Genomic DNA, 19773 nt, shown 5'->3' with positions numbered 1-19773 from the left:
AGGAGGAGTGCATTTATCCTGCAAGGGAAATGTAGCCTCGACAAACATTATCACTTTTCCAGCTTTAATGCAGTGGCTACATGGTCTGCAGTAGAGAAAGACAACATCACTTCGGGATATCTGAAGCGCGTCGGGATCTTCGGCAATATTGAACCCCGTATGCTGAGGAACAATGCCCTGTCATAGTCTAGACTATTGGAAATCAGCCCTGTCTTTTGACGTGCAAACAGTTCTACCAGTGCAATTGAATCAGACATTCCCAGTGAGATGCGTTAAAGGAAGAGCATCATAGAGATCTGATACGCCATGGGAAAATACAATCAGAAGAGATTGATTTGCTCAGACAAGGGATCTATACCTATGACCTAAACATTCATCGTCCAGTGTTTGCCGATAGGAAGCTGGTCATCCGGCTCAGACAGCTAACTTTTTAGCATACCCTTCAGGATGACGTTGTGAGATGGATACAAACTGTAGTACAGAGAACCAACCGATAGAAAGATGTAAAATCGATTCACATTGGCATAAACACAGGTACAGCATCCTCACATAGAAGCCTCCTCTGGGGTAATCCGGATTACTTAGCAGACATGTTTTCCAGGCAGCCTGTAACATACAGAGACCCGTTCTGAAGGCCGCAACATAATCCGCATCTCGCCGGGCGCTAGAAATACTCTAACCTATCGTATGCCAATTTCGATTTGTCAAGTCAGAGTGGACCAAAAAAGGATGAACACGGAGCTACCTAGGCTATCTGTTCAGAGATCAACTAGCACCATTTGTGTTTTTGATGAAACGGGCTGGAGTGCCTCGTCGGAACCGGTTATTGTGCTCGGCTATGACCATCGAACATTGTGACGGGTGTCCTTCTAATCAAGACAGTAGTTCATTCTTCTCCTTCCCGCTTGATTCAATGCATGGTTGTCGAACGAATCTTGTGGAAGTTCTCGAACTCAGGAAGACGTAAATGAAAGGTCTCATGTAATGTCCCCGCCATACAAGCTTGTCATAGTCTTTGGACTTTTCTGCATATTCAGGGGATCGAGCCAACCTTTTGTGCCGACGTCGAGTCTAGAGGCATCCCTGGACTGAATCTCAATTAGTCGATCCTGAATACTCAACGACACGTGGTGGATCTCACCTTGAAGCCTCACATTATCGGTTCTTGAGGGTCGGTTCCAGCTTTGCCATTGATGAGCGGTTTATCGATCAATCCATGGCGTTCCAGAAACGCCAAAAGCAGGCTGGTAAGAGAATAGACGGCTACAGACATATACAACACCCGAGTGGTGAGGATGTCGTGGAGAAAATCAACCAGCATTATGTAGTGATCCTTGGTTGAGTCAAACAATCTTGCGTTGTGCGGCCAGCACACTGTATTATAAGTTGCTCTGTCGTGCCAAATTGGAGGATTGAATTCGGGCTATGCAGAAAATTTCTATCAATAAATGCATATCCTATATGTCATCCCGCTGCGCGGATGGGGCGTCCGCATGCTTAGCTTACTGTGCTGTTGCCAGATGGGCGGAGGGCTCTTCTGGCAAGGACGTGCACCACATGAATGGAACTTCTCATTCAGCTTTCCATAGCTGCCTTACGAGTCGGTTTCCTGGCCCTATTTGATATTCTTATCTCCGTACGTACGATTTGGCTCGGTCAGCTCTGGCTTCCCATGAGCGAACTACAGTCGATAACGAAAGTAGCAAATACTTGGCCCTTCAAGGTGAAAAAGCATATATCCTTGAATTAGTTAATCCTTCTTGAGTGAGGTCCTTCGGTGTTGCCATCAGTTATTAGGTTCCGATTGGTGGCACATGAATCTGATATACTACCTTGACAACGAGACGTTATTTTATCTTTTTGTGAGTTAACCGTGTGCAGCAATTTCTAAAGAATGTCTGGAAGCGAGCGTAGGGTCTTCGAAACCCTTGTGTATGCCATTCCTTTCCTTCTCGCTCAGAATTTAGTACCCGCCATCGTGGTCCTGAGAACGAAGAAGAACTCGGTTCTCAGGTACTTGTGGATTGTTTGGTCCGTCTTTGTTTTTTCTCGATGGCTTCAGATCCCGATATCGCACGGCGAGAGTGCCACATACACCACCAAGGTGGGAGTCCAGCTTTTTATGGTGATCATCCAGGGCTTCAACCTGGTCTTGATCAACCCGCTGGACAAGAACGAGCTTCTTCAGACAAAGACTATTGACCCAAGAGATCATTTCCTGTGCGAGACGTACAAAGTTGCCCGTMTGTTTATATATTTGCGGGGCGTGCGGACACCATGGCAGGCGAAAAAGATCCCATCGCAACCGGTGTACCTCGCACGACAGCTAAAAGCCCCAATCTCTCGCAGTGCATTCTTGATGAGACAGGCTGCTATCCTGGCGTGGCTGTACTTATTCCTAAATTGCATAAGCTATCTAGCCGCTGGAGACTCAGCACCACTGTCAAAGCCTGTCTACGGCCTAGGCTACCTCCACGTTTCCAAGGAGGAATGGCGAACTCGAATCATGACCTCGCTGATGTTCTGGTTTGCCTTCTTGCGGGCTGCGGTAGATATTGACTATCGCACAGCGTCTATTTTGTGTGTTGGCACAGGACTGGACTCTCCGGAGGACTGGCCACCACTGTTTGGTCGTGCAAAAGAGGCCTACACTCTCCGCAATTTCTGGGGGTGAGTTGTCACCAGACAGCTGTGAGTGAAATCTGCTAACGTGCCTATGTTTTCAGTACATATTGGCATCAGATGTTCCGATGGCCGCTCACCGCGACAAGCAACTACCTGGTCCGAGATCTCCTGGTTCTTCCTAGGCCGTCGTTGCTCGAACGATATACCAACATCTTCTTCGTCTTTCTCCTTTCAGGCGTGATGCATGTCATGTCGGACCTATTCATGGGCATCCCTTTGAGCCAGTCGACTTCTCTTTTCTTTTTCTGCTCCATGCCGTTAGCAATTATGATCGAAGATGCGGTTCAGGCAGCTTGGTCTCGACTCTCTGACAGTTATAGTCCTGGAAGAGCTTCCACCAGCAGTGATGGATGCGCTGTGCCTTGCTGGCATAAACTTGTGGGGTTCATCTGGGTGTGTAGTTGGCTTAGTCTCATGACCCCAATCTGGTTGTATCCTATGCAGACGTCGAGAGGAAAAGGCTTGTTCCTCGTCAATATTCCAGAGCTTGTTGGTACACCGACAGCTATTGCGATGACTGTTGGTGGAGGTCTTGTGGTAAAATATATTTTTCGCGGAGAGCTTTAGAGCCATACCACAACAAATTGTACTCGGGCAACAGGATTACCAGTCTCAGTAGTATATTCCAGAAACAGTGAAGTGCAAGGTATAAATGAGAAAGTATTATTAGGAATGAGAAATCATTGAGGTATCCAAGCAACTAGACAGAACAACATTAATCGCAAATGATTGGCCGTGCGGTCCGGAGATAATCCGGTATTAGGGCTCAATCTTAGGGCTTGCACCTTCTCTCGCGTCTTTCCTCCGCTTCCTGCATTCCAAGCATCCACCACACTCTCGGCAAGAGCAAAACGGAATATCCATCACAAAGCACGCGCAAATCTACATTACTGTCTTGAATTTCAAAGCTGTTATCAACCGAGATACGTCTGGCTCTCTGGTTCCGTCGTTTGTCCAGAATGCACCATGGAAGGTGCCATGTGGCGAGACGTTTGAGACTTGGACGCCAAAATAAGCCGAGCGAGTCCGCCCATCGTAAGCTCGGGACTCAGTTGCATCAAATCCACTTTCAAGCCAAATGCCTGTTGTAGGTCGGACTCGAGCTCGACGGCGACCAATGAGTCCAGACCCAGACTTCGAAGCTCAGTTCCAGCGAGTATGTTCTCTGTAATGTTGAAGCTTTCCGACAACATCCTTGATAGCTGGGCAAGCACGGCATCTCTGTTACATATAGGTCGTGCCTCCGCATTGTCAGACAGTGATCCAGTGGATGATGTACGTCGGCCGAGAGATGATGAAGTATTCCGTGTGGCAGTCGTCGTTCGCGAAGCTCGAGCAAGCTGGTCGTCTCGCTGCGTCTGAATTTCTCGGCAAAGCGTCCCGACGTCAAATTGTCTTTCATAGAGGGAGATCGGTCTGTGAAGATTGAACACTTCTTGAATTCGATTCTCCAACTCAGTTGCTGCAAGGGAATCGACGCCGGCTTCCACGAGGAGTGTGCTGGCGGAAATCTCGCTTGGAGAAATTCCAGTTATCTCGTGAAGCAGGCGACTCAGTATAGGGTCAATATCCGAGACTTTGCTGTCATCCAAGGGCCGGCAAGTTTCAGTGGCCGGTTCGTATACCTCTTCTGTCTCGACTGAAAACTCCGAAGTTTTGAGACTGGCTCTCCTGACGATTCCGTCGAGGGACCTGGTGGTAATCTGAAGGAATCTCGCGCCAAGGATGGCAACAATCAATTGCTTACTGGTTGAGTCAAATACGAATGTGTCACTCAGGAGTTCCCTGGGCCCGTGGCGTATTTGTCGAGTATAAACAGTCCATGTGCCCATCTCTGATCGGAGACTCTTGAATGTGATCAACTCACTCAGGCCAGAGCAGATGAATACATCATCTCTCTTGCAATCGTCCCTGCACAGTGCCAGTACTTCTGCGATCAATGTGATCTGGTCCATCACGAGCGGATCGCACACTGCCATTTCCGAGCTGTTGCGACCAATTGCCGGCATCTCCAGCTGGGCGACTGCCGCGGTGTCTTTTATCGTCATGGCTTTGATGCCCCTATAGCAAGGCTTGTACTCGGCCACTTTCTCCAGCACTTTATATATCAAGCTTCCTTTCATGGAAATTGCCGAAGGGTCATCAATGATGTCCTGGGCATGACTGTAACCGATTACCCGCTGGATCACTGACCACTGGGACTCCATTCCGGATTTGCAATGTCGCTCCTGCTTAAGAGAAATCGTTCCTGTCGCGTGACATATGCTCTGGGCGTCTTTTTCACTGATGATCGAGAATCCCCACTTGCATGGTCCGACGTGTTTGAGCCTGAGGCCAATGCGAACTCCTCGAGCGTGCCCGAGCGGGTTATGGATTTCCAGATTCAGAACCTGTACATGAGCAGACGCCATCGAGCATTCGCGGCTGCCGGGAATGGCCGCAGCTTTAGCGGCCAGCTCGACAAACACTGACACAGGACACAAAACCTCCCCAAGGACTTCGCGGCCGTTCAGGTACCTGCTAAAGTCCGGATGACAATGATTGACTCCGAAATGCAATTTTCGCGGTTCTCCTTTGAAGCCTTCGTCTCGCAGCAAGTAGACTAGTGGCTTGTGTTCGTCAGAAATGATTGCCTCCCGCTCAGAGTCGCCCTGGCCCGCTTTGTCAGAATATGAAAGCCAGAATGCTGTCTCGTCAAATTGGTAACCGGGAACATCATAAGAGGCAAAAGTTGTCTTCTCTGTGTTATGATACAGCCAAAACTGCACATCAAGGCCTTCATTCCACATCTTCATCGTGGTTTCCGTTAGTGATGCCAAAGGTTCTGACGAATCCAATTGTAGTCTATGAAAAGAATGCCCTGAGCTGCTCTCGATCCCGAGGGCGCACTTCACAAGTGCTATGCCTCTGGATCCGGCGCCTCCTTCAACCCACGTGCAAGGTCCGAGTTCTTCGTCAACTCGAGAAATAGCATCGAAGAAATATACCGCTTCGCGCGAATGACGAACAACCAATTCGGGAGTGAACTCCTTCCAGCTACCGCCCATGGAACATGTTTCGATTGGAATATTCGGCGTCGCATATGAGATATTCCGTGCCAGAGCCATATAGTCATCCAGCAAGCAGTCTACCAGCTCAGAATGAAAGCCGTGAGTAGTCTTTAACCTTCGAGTCTTGCAGGATGTCTTGGCTTCGAGGGTGTGGATGGCTACTTCAGTGCCAACCAGGACGTGGTTCCTGGCTCCATTGAAGCATGCAATCTCTATCTTATGATCTGGGACTGAGCCGGCAAGTTCGAGAGCCCCCTGCCTGTCTACCTCAACGGCAAGCATACAGCCCCTTTCTTTACCCCATTTTTGCTGGATTAGCCTGGCTCGCCCTGCAACTAGCTTCAGCGTATCAGCAAGTGTCATTACCCCTGAGATACATATTGCAGTGAACTGGCCAATGCTATGGCCTATGACACGCTGGACGGGCAAGCCCGCATCAAGCCAAGCTGCGGCGCAAGCGTACTGCAACGAGAAGAACAGGCAATGAAGGAGCACCACATCCTCTATGGGCTGTTGGCCAAACAAGAATGGGATCAGGCCACGATGGCCCATTCTGCGGAGAATCCCGTCGCACTCGTCAATATGTGAGCGCAACAGACTTGAACCTTCATACGCAGCTTTGTCCAGGTAGACGATGTTCCCGGTTTGGCCTGCAAAGACCAGAACAACCGGCTTGGGCTTAGGTGAAGGCGACGATAGTTGCTCATGTGGTCTTGCATTCTGTTCAAGAATGCTTTTCAAGTCACTTAGCGAACTTGCTGCGAAGGTGATACGATGCCGAAGAGTCCGATTCTGCCTCCGAGCCACATTGAACGCGATATCTGACAATGGAGCGTGGGTATTTTCTGACCACTGACTAAGGGCAGCGCAGAACATCTGCAAGCTCCTTTCTGACTGCCCAGTTATCAAAAATGGGTATCCAGAGAGTCTGTCATTATTGCTAGCACTAGACTCTGGCCGAGGAGGCTCGCAAACAATCACTGCGGCGTTGTTGCCCGCTGCCCCATAATTGTTGATGCAAGCAGCACGGAAAGTGGCCTTCCATTCGAGTTCATTAGTTGGGACCGACAAGTTGTCCGGTTCGAGGGGCGGAATCGATGCATTCAACGCGGTGAAATTGGCCTGTGGTGGTATTCGTTGATTTCGGATCATCAACAGGACTTTGAGGAGCCCTGCAATTCCTGATGCGGCTTCTGTATGTCCGATGTTGGCTTTGACAGAGCCGAAATGCAACGTAGGTCTCGAACCCCCAAACACTTGTCGAATACTTCTGCATTCGACTGGGTCTCCCCGCGGAGTACCAGTGCCGTGAGCCTCAACGTAGGTGATGTCCTTGGGTTGCATGGCTGCCAGCGACAGAGCCTTGCGATAGAGGTTGGCCTGCGAGTGTGACGTTGGGACAGTAATTGCGTCGCTGCCGTCGCAATGATTCGCTGCCGATCCGACAATCACGCCTAGAATATCATCATTGTCGGCCACAGCACATGATAACTTCTTCAACATGACAAAGCCACATCCTTCTCCACGGCAATAGCCATCGGCAGAAGCATCGAATGGACGGCAAGGACCAGTTGGACTCAGAAACCTGGCTGCCGCCAAGTTCTCTTGCATATTCGGGCAGGAGATTATGTTGACTCCTCCTGCCAGGGCCATGCGGCATTCGCCCATCCTGATGTCCTTGCATGCCTGATGGATAGCCACAGCTGACGAAGAACACGCAGTATCAATGGTCATCGATGGTCCCGTCCACCCAAAGTAGTGACTTATGCGACCGCTCACAAAGGCTCGAGCAGTGCCTGTGAATGAAAATGCTGTTGGGGCACGAGAGCAGACGTTATGATCATAATCGGAGCCTCCGACGCCAACGTAGCAGCCAATATTCTTGCCTTTGATGTCGCTCCCGAAGTATTCAGATGACTCAACAGCTTGGTACGCCACACGTAATGCAATGCGCTGTTGAGGATCCATGTAAGTAGCTTCCCTTGGGGATACTCCGAAGAGTCCGTGGTCGAAGTGGCCTGCATCGGAAAGGAAGTTGCCCCTCAGAGGCTTTTCCCGTGGTGCCTTGCGCAATGACTTGTCTGCCGCAATTCTGCCTTCAGGAAGGTCACCGATCATTGTGCCCCCTGTTCGAATGAGTTCCCAGAATTGCTGCATAGTTTCTGCACCAGTGAATTTGCAAGCAGCTCCAATGACAGCGATAGAGTGCTCGGGATAGTCATAGCGATATTCATCATTCACTGATGATTTTTGTTCCTTCGGCGAAACGGTCGAGGTCAACGGCGGCGTGAAAACTTGGAGGTTGGCGGATGCGGTCAGTGATCGTGGGAGACAGCTCACAAGGCCCAACTCCAATATGAGCGGCCGCTGATTTTTCTCAGGCTGCGACTTCAAGCTGGAAATAGTCTCCGTCATGGTTGAGTACCAGTCAGCTGGCTCCGTCAACACGCATTTCAAGGCAAGCTCATGCAGCTTCTCCGCCGATGTGATCAGTTCCCCGGTGGTGTTATTTCTCAATGGGACCAAAGGTGTGTTGATGATGGGGAAACGTAGAGACTCTTCGTTGTTGCAGATTTCAAGGAGATCTTGAAGAATCTCGGCGTGTGTTCTGCTGTGGTATCGTCCGTGGATGGGAATTTTCGTCACCTTAGCGTTTCGTGCTGCCAGGTCGGTCCGCAGCAATGACACCTGGGACTGTTTGACTGTGACAGTGATGCTTCTGTCGTCGAGCTCGACAGACGTGTACACCTATTGGATGCTGTTAGCTTGACACGCTGACATTGGGTTGCCGCGTCATGTCTCAATACGCACCCCAGGATACCCTCTCAGGACTTCTGTTACTCGATCCTTTCCACAGTTATCTTCCCAATATACGATCATGCAGGTGTGGACATCTGCGCTGTCATGCGTCAACCTGTCCAGGTCAACGTAGGCACCCACGCACGTGGCTAATCTCAATGCGACAAGAGCGTTGCACCATATGTCCCTTTCCGTTCTGGAGCATGCCAGAGCGGCAGCACTGAGAAAGCCTGTGCAAAGCCCCTGGAATCCGCCTTTACACGCGGATTGCAAGATGCGCCGATGTCTGTCTTCTTGGGAATCATCGCCGTCGAAGGAGTGCGCAAATCGGAGATATTGAACCAGATGAATAATGATTGTGAGCGGTGCTAATAGGATGTTTGGCAAGTCTTCTGGTATTTCCAACAAGCACTCATCCCTAGCCCAATCTTTCAACTTTTTCAGAGGTTCGTCGTTGACTTGTCTCAAGACGGGCTTGACCTCAACCAAATGCGACCAAAACTGTGGCAGGTCATCCACTGCCCTGGCAAGCTCTGTCAACCTCGGGTCTTTGAGATTTGCTTGAATGCGCTGCAGGCAGTCTCTTGAGGGCGGAGGGCTTTGCGAGCCGCAAACAACTGTCGATGGGAGTGCTAATGCCATAGAGAACGAGTACTCTTTGCGCAATTGAGAAGCGATATCCTGTTCGTTAAAGGGCTTTCCAGGGTCGATCGTACATTATCATCTATTGAAGGACTTGTTGACAGGATCGATGATTATTGTCACAAGGACGTCCATAGAAGGATATCGTGGTCACGACATTGCTATGGCAAATGGATTCGCGATTATTCGGCCCGAACGTAACGATATTGACCGAAGTCATTCCAGTAGAGGACCTTGACATCAAACTTGAACTATCGCACCAATTTGATTTGTCCATTCTCGTTCAAGCTACATACTCCTATTGTCCACCAGATGAACACGAACCAGCACGTACATGCCTTCTTGTCCCTTGCATCCTCAGAGCCATCCGCGTCTGCAGGCGGATAGCAAGGAAGGCCGGCCAAGTTTGCCAGTCGTCAAACATTGAACTGGGGACCGGATATGAATTCATAAGTGTTGCGTGCTAAGCAAGGGTGGCATGCCAAGCTGATAATTTACGCCTGCTGAAAGGTGAAACAGAATGGTTGCAATTTATGCATGTTATTTTCTGGATGATTAAGTGCGTCTCGCTTCAGTCAGACTACGGCACTTGGAGGGAGTCATCAAATGCCTCATTCCGGGCTAGCTACGCCGGTCCTGGCAACAATCTGATCAGATAGAATTCCGTGGAAACCTTGAATAAGACAATATCGGATACCTAGGGACCCATGTCACATACCGCCCGGCAGTGCTCCTCTCAAGTGCAAAGACAACATCATGTCGGCCGTTTCACTATCCAATTGAGTAAGAGAAATCCAGCCTTGGGCTTGATGTCTGTCCTACCATTGCATCAAGGGGTCCTGGTCAAGCCAAATCCAACCCACATGGGGCGATTTTGCAATGCGGATCATCCAAGGGCCATTGCTCCGCGACTGAAGTGCAACGACTGTGAAGGCGCTCAAGTGGCTTGTGCTCATTCCGCCTGCAGATCTTCACCTATCGCCATGCGTCCGATATTCAGGCCCTAATTTCCTTCCACTACGCATCTAGACGAGCTGAGCGCGCGCCACTGGTGACCTGCGGGCCAAAACATCAGGTTGTAGGGAGCCTGTGTGCTGGTCAGCCCTATCAGCCTATCTCGGGTCTCAATAGCTTGACGTGTTCCATGCGCCTCGTGGTTCGGTTGAAAATTTGTCGGTTGAAATTGGAATGTCGCTCTTTGGTTTAGGTGTCACTGATAACATACCTGGACTAGCGGATGATCTTCGAACCTCTGTACCGATCGACAGAAAGACCAGCACAGAGACTCGTCGGCTTGCGTAGCGCAGGTTTATCTGTCATGATTTTGATATCAACGTCGGCCCATAATTTGGTCTTTTGCATTAGTTACCCCTGCGGATGTCCTGCAGCTCTGGATAGGGAGGAACCGAATGACAGCCGGTATGGATCACAATGCTCAAGGTAATTGTTTGGTACACGGAGCAAATGAATTCTGGTCACCTGTATGACCTGCTAATCAGCTTATGCATAATGAGTCTCAGCTGTAAACAGCAGATCCAATCATGACCTACCTTTGATTCCCGTGCGGTAACGCTGTCATATTCGGGACATAAGGTCCGTAAGGTCCGTCCATGACGCATCGCGCAAGTCAGATATGCAGGGTCTTCCTTGATAACGAGAAGACCCACGGTCTAGATTCATTAGAATCGGATTGAGTACGCTTTTCATGTGCGCCTATGTCGTTCATTCCGCGTCAGACACTTGGGATGGTATCTGGCATTCCACACTTAGGACGTGGAAGTTCCTGCCATGCATGAATATGCTTTCCTCAGCCAAAAAAGTTTTGAATACTAGATCTACCGTGCATCGTGCTTGAGGGATAAATATTACCAGACGCTGTTTGTCACCTGCTTGCCCCTGGGTCATCGTACCCATCTTCGGGCCAAACATGCATGCTGAGGCATTATGGTGTTAGGTACGAAGTGTTCGGAATTGCCGGATACTAAACGCTCACCTTGCTGTGGAGAGAGAAGAAGTCGGCTTGGAAATTATGCCATGCATGTCTGGGATTCCACTGAAGCAAGTTGCCTACCTCATTTTGCAAGCTGGGGTGAAGTCCAGAGTCGATGTGAGTACCTTACAAGGCAACTATTGAGGACTATGGGCGAGTTATGCCACGTACGAGTGTCCAGGATAGAATGCCATGACTAGGATTGCCTGTGCCCATCGGGCGAAGATGTGGCGATAAACCCTTGACTTGGGAGTCTTATCGGCCCTTTCAGATCTTCAGCTACGTGTTAATTCAGGGCAAACAAGTCGAGAGCTGAGAACCTTGCTCATGCTTGCCTTCTTCACTGTTGATGCTTTAGTGGATTGTCCCTGAGAACCTTCGGCGGGGCATTCGTAGGGCGAATCGCCGCAAATTCAGAGGGGCAAGTAGAGAAGAGCGGAATTCAAGACATATGTTGATTTTGGACTACAATAATGGCCTAGGTTGAATATGCCTTCCTTCAAGGACAAGTTCAACTTTTGAGTCCCGAGTAAGGGAGACTTGATGATAGCCAGCCCTAGTGATATTTCTGAACGATACTGTTCCTGATAGACTATAGTCGTCATACCACTTTGGGTGTAGCGAGTTGATACACCCTACTCGATAGTATTTCGGCTGCTTTGTCTCAAGGGATCTGCCAATACCTTATTGGGTGTCATTTGTCTGTTGCTCAAGAAGCGAACGAATGACATTCACTCCGGTTCTTATGGACCATGACAAAGTTAACTATCACAAGCAGTATATTGGAATGACCACTCTTTTAGAGATGACACAGACAGTTATATCCTTATTTGGAGAATGTGCATAGTTCAGTGCGTTAGCAACTGTATGTTGTTCACCCTGTCTGTGATGGTCGAGCCGTCACCACCTCTCCCTCGAGGTTTCTGCCTTGAATGACCTCTTGCTCAGTGCACGAGGTCGTAGGCTCACTCTACAGCTTTGTCAGCACGCAGTTTAGCGAGATGCACTTATTGCACCGCACAGTAGGCTTCCTAGATACGGAATCCAAACATCTCCATGGCGACGCCAAGCTGTTATAACTACGTCACACCATATTTGTCTTGTTTAAGGAGTACATACTTTTCTTCTCTCCTCATGCTTATTCCATGTCAATATCACCGTATCATTTGTGCATCTGGATTGTTCGTCATACTGTCCCTTTACTCTCATGACGTCTGTGATGCTAACAGTTGTGTCAGACTCAGCCTATGTTTCTGAAGACAACATAGTGCGCCCAATAAGACCGCTGTTTATACGCGTTGGTTTGCAAACGAGGACACTAGGACTGTACCTAGCCTGGGAATTATCCAAAGCGACGATGGCTCCAAAAGGGAAGAGGTCGCTTATCGGAATGGTCTGGTACGTCTTGCGATGGTGTCTCCTATCGACACATTGTTGATATGTGGATAGATGTACCGCTTCAGGACTCCTCCCTCCTCTTATTACACAAGGTCCTCGAGACGGCCTGTCGTTCCGTCTCTGAACCATCAACACAAAATCTTACCATTGAGAACATGATCCGGACGAAGTTGAGGAGGAACTTGAAACCGACAAATCCACTTCACCTTGGGGATATAATGAAGGGCATAGTCATATAGATCACTCCATGCTATGCTCGATCCACGGAAGGCTTCAATCAAAGACCACTTATTACAATGTGGAAAAGCCCTATTGTGTGAATGCCGCATCTCTTCTCGTACTGAAGTTGGGACTTGCCAAAGTATGCAGGGAAGTGGAATTCGAGATCTTGTGGATTTGATGCTGCTCCCGAGATAGCCTTTGTGACAGATTTCTGTTGTTTTCGGACTATCAAAAGCCTCATTACCTAGGAGACGACATCGCAGGATCTGCTGCATATCGTCTTACTGGCTGAGAGAATCACCTCAGATGTCTCGGGCCACCAAAGACAGTATTGCCAACCTCCTCAACAAGAACGGGATCACAGATACATTCGTCATACGTTTGTCGAAATAGTGGACATTGATCTGTGCTTCTGCCGGCCCCTACTTCTATTGACATCGGAACATCCCTAGTGGTTGGATTCAAAGCAATCAAGCAAATGATTATGCATGTCATTCAAGCGACGCCTCAAGAATGTAGGATCTCCTTTGCGAGCTTCTCTTCGGTCATGTAAGTAAATGGAAATCTGCCCGAGGTATGAAAACCTTCTCTGATCAAGTCTACGCAGCACCGAGTCCTCCAACGTCTCCGACCCAGCATTGTTCCCCAAGAGAGTACGCACAACAGTTCAGCCCAGCGACTGGTAGGGCTTTGCTAATCTACAAAACATGAATGTCTGATCGAAGGCTTCGGTACAGATGATATTTACAAGATGGTCGAGGACAAGTTCTATCACCCGGCACGTCCACTATGCGGAATTGCTACAACGCAAGGAAGAAGCCGGATTACGGAACACGGCTGCGATTCAGGACCTTGCCCTAGCAACCAATGGATGGCCCCACGCCGAAAAGCGAAGAGATTAAGAGGAAGGAGATGGCCGCCTCCCTCTCAGCCTGTCGAAAGGCAGGCTTAGAGAAAAGCAAGGGCAAGCGGCCGCCGCTAGACTCTGATAGGGAGCAAGACAATACAGAAGAAGATGAGGTCTTACATGTGCCTTAATAGGATACCTCATGATCAGCCTATGGAAGGCTTGCTCGCAGGCAAAACCACAAACGCAGCTGGATTAATAATTAAGTGTAATGGGCCAGATGTTGTTGACAGCATAGCTGGAGTAGCTGCTGTCCTGTGGATGTCACACCCTCCTCATACAGGGCCAGTTGCCCAAGTCGATGAGCGCAGTGGCGCGTAGACCTGAACCATGGAACTGAGCCAGTAGGTTGCCTGCTTTGGTGTCTGGATGCACAAACAAAGACTGATATCAGCTTGTCAGTGTGGAGCGCCATCATACTGAAGCTGAACTTTCCAGACGACATTTGCAGATCCAGACTGAGCAGGAAAGGTTGCTGGCTATAATCAAGTTGTACCATGGCATGTTTAACCAGCTAATACATGCCTTGGTTGAACTTTGACTGGGATATTCATACATCAGAGTTTGGTCCTCGCCTGGGTGATAGTGATTAGGAGTCCTCTTCCCCGCAGGGTCTACTTTTTAGATATGAGGCGCTGGAATATGGCTAGCTTTCTGTTGGTCTCTGGTTCCCATGTCGATGTTGATACACAAATGCCAGTCTCTTCTCCAGTTATCTCTTTCCTTCCAGATTACATTATCAGAGCCCAAAGCTGGTTAAAAGAATGTGCTACACATTCAACAATGTCTATGCGTAGATTGTCATATCGCAATGAATACGAGCATGCACCTATGCTTCGTCTTGGATTTGGCATAGAGCGCCCTTGGCGTATATCGTTCAGCTTCTGGATACGAGTCCTCTCTGAGGAGTCAAGAGCTCAAGTCGCTACTAAGTTGATATCTCGTTTTCGCTTCTCCGTGAAGCTTGCATAGCGAATCCCCAGTGTGATGAATACTATCCTACTTCATCCTCATCGTCTCTGCTCTTCAGTATCGGCCCGGATTGCCGTCAGCAACGAGCATCTCTCGCCTTCCTGGGAGTCAAGGAGGCTGGCCCAAAGATATAAAAGGAGCACGACGGCCAGTACCAGAGATATGTTCCATCAACAGCATTCCAAGACCTCGCAATTGCCATCCAGAAGAAGAACGCTATTCGGAAACTCAAATCCAATCTCTCGCCATAATGAAGATCACCGCTCTGCTTGCTCTCGCTCTTGCAGCCGTTGTTGCAGCATCTCCTGTCGCCGAACCGGAACTTGTCGAACGTAAGCAGCCTCAACGTTGGTCACAGTGGCCATGTCCACTTGTGTGTCTGTAGGATAAAGCTGACAGCAATTTTCCAGGTTCCTGCACGAGCAACTGTGCCTCTCTAGCGTCAAGCTCCTGCTCCAAGTCTTGCACTTCGAGCCCTAGCTGCTATACTGCCTGTTACAGCGCCAAGTATGCTGCTTGTGTTCGTGACTATTGCTAGAAGCCGACAATGGAGGATATGGAAGGAATCTAATGCTGGCAACTGAAGTGCTTGGGCAAGAGCCAGGAACATCAGGCGAAAGCTATGTCAGTTGAGTCAATGTGTCGAGCAGGGCGGCCTGCATCCTTTATGAGAGGGTGATGCCTTGCGAGCAGGGAAGCAGATGTACACAGTGACGAGCACTCTTTCCATATATACGATATTTCACTACACTTGTTCTACCGTATAGGGATAGTGTATGGGCTTGAGCGCTTGACCGTCTTCGACAGCTCGTCGAGCCCTATAGGCATAAAAAGGTCTCCGGACGATGTACTCCTTAGTCTAGTGGTATAGGATCTGAACAGAGACCAATATCTTAAGTACAGATGGAAATTCCATTCCGACACACGATCCCAACACACCCGTATTTGATGTTGACATTCGCAACCCGGTTCTCTGGTAAGGACATTATGTTACCTCAGTCGCGTTGCCCCTGGTCCTCATCCTCCTAATTTTTTTTTAGGGACCAGTAGTACAGGAAGTCTACCATGCCGCTACCATAACTATGGAGTGACAAGGACTGAAATGGTAGTATCGGTGGCTCGTCCCTCCGGCAAGTCCTCGTCCTCGGCCTCGGCAGCCTCTAAGGCAGGGGAGTATTCCGGAGCACATTGAGTTCCTGCCTTATGTCGCTCAAAAGCCTCATCACCGGGAGGCGACAGGGCAGTGAATCTACTCCGCGTCATCCTCAGGCTAAGGACATCCACCCAAGACGCCTCGAGCAAGCAAGGACATAGCCAAGCTTCTCAACGAGAAGGGCATTAGTGATCTGTTCGTCGAAATAGTGAACCTTGATCTGTGCTTGGCCCGTCCCTGTTTATGTTGTCGCCAGAACATCCCCTGAACGTCAGATTCAATGCAGCCAAGCAAAAGATCATACAAGCCGTTCAATCAAAGCTTTCCGGACGATGGAGTCTTCTTTGTCCCTTCAACGTTGGCCGCGTCGAGGCCGAGGCCCGCCCGGCTGTCGTAATCCACGTCAGTCCAACCGCAAGAGCCAACTGGGTCGGTCGGAGATACAAGAATTACTTGGACACTGTGACTCCCAGACAGTTGAGGTGGAGTTTCTCCCTGGAGGTCTGAACTTCGTGCGCTTCCTGTGAAGCTATGGACTATCCGCAAGGACGAGTATTGTGAGATCAGGAGCGCACCAGCTAACCTAGGGCTCTCGGGGACCCTGAATTGCAGTCACTGTCACTGGCTGGCTCGAGGAAGTTTCCGTTTAATAAAGTATTATGATACTCGAGAGGGAGAAATATTTATTTGGAGCAAGAAGTCAATGTCAATTATGGCTCGACATTAATACTGGGCTGGCATGGCAGGTGTTGTTCGTTGCCTTTGTGTTTGAGGACAGGTCTCCATGGAGTCGGGCAGTGCGAGCTATGCCCTGGTCAAGCCTTTACCTACAGGCATGTTTTCCTTGACGTGGTCCACTGGACATCAGTCTACTACCTAAACAAGTGGCTCATATCATTTAGAGCAATGTCTAGCATGGCTAATCAAATACCCCCTGTCCCTGGTACATTCCCCTGCTTGTCTGATCGCTGGGCGACAATATCTGCGTAGAGAAGACCACGACCGCCTGTACCCAGATACACCCGTCCATACACTCGAGGATCTCCCTGGATGAGATTGAACCCTCCATAACGATGTGTATCATCATCAACCCGGTCCCATGTGGACCCGTTATCATCCGACCGATAGATCCCATAAGCACTCTTCTCCGGATGACCAGGCGAGCCTCTAATAAACAGTGCTGGCTGCTTAGACCCAGGAGCTGCTGCACCCACGGTGATCAAGTCGGCGACTGTTCCCTTGTGCGTGATGAGTTTCCAGTGCTTCCCAAAGTCGGTGGTATGATAGACCCCGTTGCTACCGAGGGCTAGCCAGATCTCACCCGCCCTGTCGACGCTTACGACGGGGACAGCGCCGGTGGAGGCAGGCAGTCCAAGCTTTGTTGCATTAAAGGCATCATATGAGAGGCCACCGTCCGTGCTGAGATACCAAACTCCGCCGGAGAAAGCGTAGAATGTCTTCGGCTGTACGCGATCGGCGCTAATGTATGGCGTCTGCACCGTCAGCCCGCGAGGCGATGTCCAGGTCTTTCCCCAGTCGTTCGAGGCATACGGACCGGAGTCACTCGCTGCCGGGGTCACGGCCTGCACAGACGACGAGACGACGTACATGGCAGACGTCCAGACGACGTACTTTCCAGAGGCATCGATAGTCATAACGCCTGGGTTGGTTGAACTGGTGTTAACACCGGCGATGCATGTCTGGAACTTGGTCCACCCGCTCCCTCCATCCGTCGAATAAGCCGCCTGGCCGCATCCATCCGGATACTGATGTCCGCACGGCCCACCGCGAACAATAACCTCCGGCCGCTGTCCCGCCCAGTCAAGGGTATTCAGGTTCGAAAACACAGGGAGCCCAAACATTGGCTGCGGCGTGTCGAGATCATCGTGCCGGAACCCGTTGATATCACCCGCTCCGCTGAGGAGATGCGCTCCCTCTCGGGGACTGATCATCGCCAGTGTGACGGTCTCCTCGATTCCCTGTGCCTGGATGTACCATTCCGGCGCGGAATTCTTATCCGCGCGGGCTATGGTATCTGTCGCCCAGATCGTTGCGCCGGTTCCATATAGGACATGGTCAGGGTTGCTCGGGTCGATGAGCACGGCTGTTATCCACCAGCCGAACTTGGTCAATCCCTTGACGGGAGAGGGTGCACCGTATCCGCCCCACTGAGGCCCCCAGTTGAAGCTCAGCCAGGGGACCGTTGTTCCGTTGGCGAGTGCTGCTTCGGCGATCGGATGGCCCCAGTATCCTCCGCTTCCTGGTGGAGTGGAGAGCTGTGAGACGTCTTTCCAGCTCTTGCCGCCGTCGCGGGAGAGATACATGCTATCCAGCGCTGGGCCCGGGTCGCGGTCGAGCGAGACCACGACGACGGTATCTGGGTCGTCGGCTGCAACGCTCAGACCGCAGTACCCCCCTGCCGGGAATGCCTGGGGGGTATACGGTTTCGGAGAGGTGTTGTTAGCGTTCGGTGTTATGTCCATCCATTCGGATGCTGTCGTGTTGTAGACATGCACCGCGCCATAGGACACTCCCCATGGTCCCGGGTAATCCGCATAGGTAACGTACAACGCTCCATTAGATGCCAATACTGCGTTCATCGGCTGCGGGCCTGCGCTCTGCGGCTGCGTTTCGTTGGGATAGACGAGCAAAGACGGATCCCATTGCATTGGCTGCCCTGGAATGGACTCCCACGTCTTTCCTCCGTCGGTCGTATAGTACAATCCGCCGGGAATGCAAGCGCCCACGTAGATAGTCCCTTCACGCTGCGGGTCGAAAATAACAAACGTGATTCCAATCCCGTTGGCCGCCGCATCAGGGAAATTGGTCACGTTCGTCCACGTCTTCGCGCGATCACTACTCTTCATCAACCCAGCGTTGCGAGTTCCCATCCACAGCTCATTAGGCTTGAACGGGTTAACCGCGAGTCTCTCCCCATTATTCCGACCCAACTCGTTCGAGCCCATGGGGAAGGGGGCGCGGTATCTCGTAAAAGTCGCTCCGCGATCGTCGGACACGAAAAACGCAGAGTTATTAGAACTCAGGTACCGGCCCTGCGCTAGATACAAGCGGTTCGGGTCAGTTGGATCCATGGCCACGCTCTCCGTCCCGAGCAGATTCTCGTCCTCGGCGCCGATGAAGTCGGTGAGTGGGATCCATTTGTTCAGCCCCTTTTCCCAGCGATATGTACCACCGATGTCGGTACGGGCGTATAGCAGGTTCTTTTCAGTCGGGTGGCCCACGATGCCAGTGATGTAGCCTCCTCCAGTGATCGCGACGGATTTGAACTCGTACGCATGTTTGGCAGTGGCTGCGGCCGCGCTCGTTGCGCACAGCACCGCCAGCCCTAGCTGTTGGAGCCAGTATTTCATGATGGTGGTAGCTCGCTCCTCGCCATTGCATTATAGCAGGGGAGACTCATTGTATATTCGCAATGGATCAATCACTCCGCCGGGAATTGACTCGATAGATCACTCATATCGCGAACCTACGCGGCTTCCGGTCCGTCTGTCCCGGTGCTGGCTTGATCCACGAGGAGAAAGTTGCGGTGTCCGCGGTCTAAGCTGTTCCCCAAATTAGCTGCTGGGCAATACGGGCTTTCCCCGCAAACTAAATGCCTCCGCATGGAGTGGACATTGCTGCTATCACGAGTCTCCGCGGTGATTGGTGGCAAAACTACCAGAAGGATTATATTGCAGCTCATTCCCGGCTAAATGCAAGAGAGATGAGATGATATCGATGCCGATTGGATTGATTCTTACGCCCTGTCTGGAGTAGTGCGGTTCTCCCATCATGGTTGGTTCCAAGTCCCAACTCTATGTTCTTCAAGTTTGTTTACAGAACTCTCCCTGGTTCGTGCAGTTGTATTGTCTTCCTTCTAGTTTCACGCTGCGAACTTAACTTGGCTCTCGCATGGACTGCCATTCTTATCGTGTCAATTAGAGGAAAGTTTCCG

At 50.5% G+C, this 19773-nt stretch overlaps 3 protein-coding genes across 3 annotated transcripts; 1 reads left to right on the top strand and 2 right to left on the bottom strand.

Annotated features, from left to right (window-relative positions):
* Positions 1 to 1894: 1894 nt before the first annotated feature.
* Aspvir_002401 (acetyltransferase spyB) lies at positions 1895 to 3252 on the top strand (the record flags this gene model as incomplete). Its single annotated transcript, XM_043274002.1, has 2 exons — positions 1895 to 2670; positions 2727 to 3252. 2 exons carry the CDS (start codon positions 1895 to 1897, stop codon positions 3250 to 3252), a joined length of 1302 nt encoding a protein of 433 aa, XP_043129937.1.
* Positions 3253 to 3599: 347 nt separating this feature from the next.
* On the bottom strand, positions 3600 to 9176 carry Aspvir_002400 (non-reducing polyketide synthase spyA; the record flags this gene model as incomplete). The annotated part of the gene is made up of 2 exons (XM_043274001.1): positions 3600 to 8483; positions 8547 to 9176. 2 exons carry the CDS (start codon positions 9174 to 9176, stop codon positions 3600 to 3602), a joined length of 5514 nt encoding a protein of 1837 aa, XP_043129936.1.
* Positions 9177 to 16741: 7565 nt separating this feature from the next.
* Aspvir_002399 (putative endoglucanase) lies at positions 16742 to 19189 on the bottom strand (the record flags this gene model as incomplete). Its single annotated transcript, XM_043274000.1, has 1 exon — positions 16742 to 19189. The coding sequence occupies one exon, from the start codon at positions 19187 to 19189 to the stop codon at positions 16742 to 16744; it is 2448 nt and encodes an 815-aa protein (XP_043129935.1).
* Positions 19190 to 19773: the final 584 nt, after the last annotated feature.

The sequence above is a fragment of the Aspergillus viridinutans genome (genome assembly GCF_018404265.1).
Source record: "Aspergillus viridinutans IFM 47045 DNA, scaffold_11, whole genome shotgun sequence".
Classification (NCBI taxonomy): Eukaryota; Fungi; Ascomycota; class Eurotiomycetes; order Eurotiales; family Aspergillaceae; genus Aspergillus; species Aspergillus viridinutans.
The sequence above is the reverse complement of the archived record's forward strand: the minus strand, read 5'-3'. Positions and strand labels throughout refer to the sequence as shown.